This window comes from Austrofundulus limnaeus, unplaced genomic scaffold (genome assembly GCF_001266775.1).
Source record: "Austrofundulus limnaeus strain Quisiro unplaced genomic scaffold, Austrofundulus_limnaeus-1.0 Scaffold270, whole genome shotgun sequence".
Taxonomy (NCBI): domain Eukaryota; kingdom Metazoa; phylum Chordata; class Actinopteri; order Cyprinodontiformes; family Rivulidae; genus Austrofundulus; species Austrofundulus limnaeus.
The window spans coordinates 612127-614870 of record NW_013952672.1 but is presented as its reverse complement, the minus strand read 5'-3'; the positions used below and the strand labels follow the sequence as shown (position 1 = coordinate 614870).

The window sequence follows — 2744 nt, the reverse complement described above, 5'->3', positions numbered from 1 at the left end:
CACACACACACACACACACACACACACCCCCCCCCATCTTCACCTCTACAGTATCGTCCTTGGGTCTTAACTAGCTCGTAAGGATCAGCACTGCAGTGAAGTTGCGTAATCTGGAGCTCCTGTTGGTGAGTGTTGTCTGTGTGCTCTTATTACTCAGAGTGCCCAGACTGCACTATGCTTTACAGCTACCATGTAATAAAGAAATCAATTGCACACAGCGGGCTCTTTGCCCCCCCCCCCCCCCCCCTTTTTTTTTCTTTCTTTTTTTTGCTCAGCTTCTCTCTGAATATTGTCTGGGACAAATATATTGCAGAAAAGCCAGGGCACATCATGTTTAGTGAACATGAGAGGGAAATAAAAATCTTCTTGAAGTCTTCTTGAAATTGATTTACAAGTGTCAATAAACAAGCTGGCAACGTTTTTTTTCCCCCAGAGGAACAATTTTAACATGTTAAAGAAGTCCACTGAACTGAACGCAAATAACAGGTTTACTATCACTTACCTAATGCAAAAAACGCATTTGCTCTTAACATCGTGACTGGTTAGCCAATGTAGTGTTTGTTTCCAATAAAGTTTATTGAATAGAGTGACTATCACATGAATTTTCTTGGTAGGAGAGAGCGGCCATATTGTTCGGGACGAGGACAAGCTGGTGAAGCTGAATGTGGCAACCATGACATAATAAACTGTCAACAATGACAGCTCGCCCCTTCATGGTGTCATGTTTGTACCACAGTGGTCAATCTTCTGAAGCATGCGTGACATCTCTATGCTTTATACCTCATTGGTTCTTTCACAATAGTTTGTTATTTTTGTTTTATGAGCCTCAAAATTGATACAAAACAGGCCCTGGTTCAGCTAACTCTTAGTCTAGCCTATGGGGTGTCCAATCTGGTCCTATTGGGAAACTAACCTTGTTTCTCTGCTACAACAACCTGATTCAGAGATTGAATTACCTCTTCAGGTTCTGCAGAAGCCTGTTACTTCACCTTTATCAGCTGTGTGACCAAAAAAAGGTCACACACTAATATTTCAATGAACTGCCTTTAGCTTTGATTACGGCATTGTTTGGATAAGCTTCTGCAATGTCACAAGATTTATTTCCATCCAGTGTTCCATAAATTTTTCACCAAGATCTTGCATTGATTATGGTAGAGTCTGACCGCTGCGCAAAGCCTTCTCCAACACATCCCAAAGTTTCTCAAAGTTCGAATGAAGAAGCAGCTAAAAATCAGGAAATCTCCACAGCTCTATTGCCCCTGAGCATTTAAGGTAATCAGAACATTGTGCTTTCCTGCTCCAACTTAAAACAAATGCAGCATATATGACACGTGTTGCTTTTTTAATATGCCTAAATCATAAAATAAACGTGCACACCTCTCCATAATTGACTGGCACTCCTTCCTCCAGGTAAACCTGCTTCCTCGTCGCAGCCTCAGAGGACCACCCACTATCCCTGGGCGGTCCCCAGCTATGATCCCTGTCCTCCAGTCAGGTTCCTCCTTCACCAACGAGCGCATTGACAAGGTGGCACCTGCAGAAAAGAGATGGAGCCACTGAATTTGTGCAAACTAAGAAGTTCTGGGTGCATGAGGCCCATCAGAGGAGGGTCTGAAGCCAGAGGTTAGATTATACCATAAATGTTAAATGGATATCATAACGTATATCAAAAAGTGGGGTTACATGAAGCAAGGTTATAACTGTATAAGCTCCTTGAATCAGCTTGTCTCAACTTCTCACAAAACGATAAAACAAAATGTTTCCCCACAGGTGATTTTAATAACGTGGTCAGTTCCCTCCTGATCAGTGTGCAGCTGCTTTTATCTAAAGAAACATCATCATGAATGAAGCTGTTGTTCGGCCTCAGAAACTGGGTTTTAGAGATTGGTCGACAGCAGCAGCAGTTTTGGACAGTCAGTGTTATGTCTTGATTAATCTGGGGCTTTTCTGCAACTGTAATTGTACAAACAATTGCAACTGTATTTTACATTGTAAAAACATAATTTTTGCTGCTTTACTCACCACTAAATAAATAAACTACATGACACTTGTTTTACTGACTGCAAGATAGCAGGTAAAGGACCTCATCAGCATTTCTCATCAGCATCTGAGCCTTGTTTTCATCTGCTTTTGTTTGGAAACGTTTTGTTTAAAACAAAAGCATGTTTGTGAGCCTGAAATGAAATTTTAATGATAAAACAACAGCTTACTGACTGTTCATTAAGATTAAAGATTTCATGTGAAATCCTGAGCTGCCAGCAGCCTTCTCTGACAGAAAGCTCTGAAAGTTGATCAAAACTTGTGTCGATGTGACTCAAAGGTTTTGTTTTAACAAACGATCATGGTCTTAAACGTCACATCTCAAGTCAGTTATAAACTTGGAACAAAAAGAAAGGAAATGTGTGTTTGGTAGATTATTTCTTTGTTGTAACAATGGGCCTCATGCAAGAGCATGTTCGTATTGTTATCCTAAATTTCTCTTACTTTTGTTCGTACAAAGTGTTCGTACGAACATGTCACGTCAGATTCAACAAACTCTTCTATCTTCAGGAAAAGTGTGTAAATGAGCTGCGTAAATTACACCTGTTCTATCCAGCTGCTCGTGCACGTGAGAGGAGATTAGTATAATTACCACCCCAAAAACACCATATACTGTATATACGGTGATATATGTCCTGATGCATCTCAGTAATCCAGGTAAAAAATCAAAAAGAAAAAAATAGTATAGGTCCTCTGGACGGGTT

At 40.4% G+C, this 2744-nt stretch overlaps 1 protein-coding gene across 2 annotated transcripts in view; it reads right to left on the bottom strand.

The window, feature by feature from the left end:
• zgc:91944 (homeobox-containing protein 1) overlaps positions 1–2744 on the bottom strand; it is a 27592-nt gene that overhangs the window by 9855 nt on the left and 14993 nt on the right. For both annotated transcript variants that reach the window (XM_014020862.1, XM_014020863.1), the window contains exon 6: positions 1378–1534. In XM_014020862.1, coding sequence (XP_013876316.1) covers positions 1378–1534 — 157 coding nt within the window. The remainder of the gene's footprint in view (positions 1–1377; positions 1535–2744) is intronic.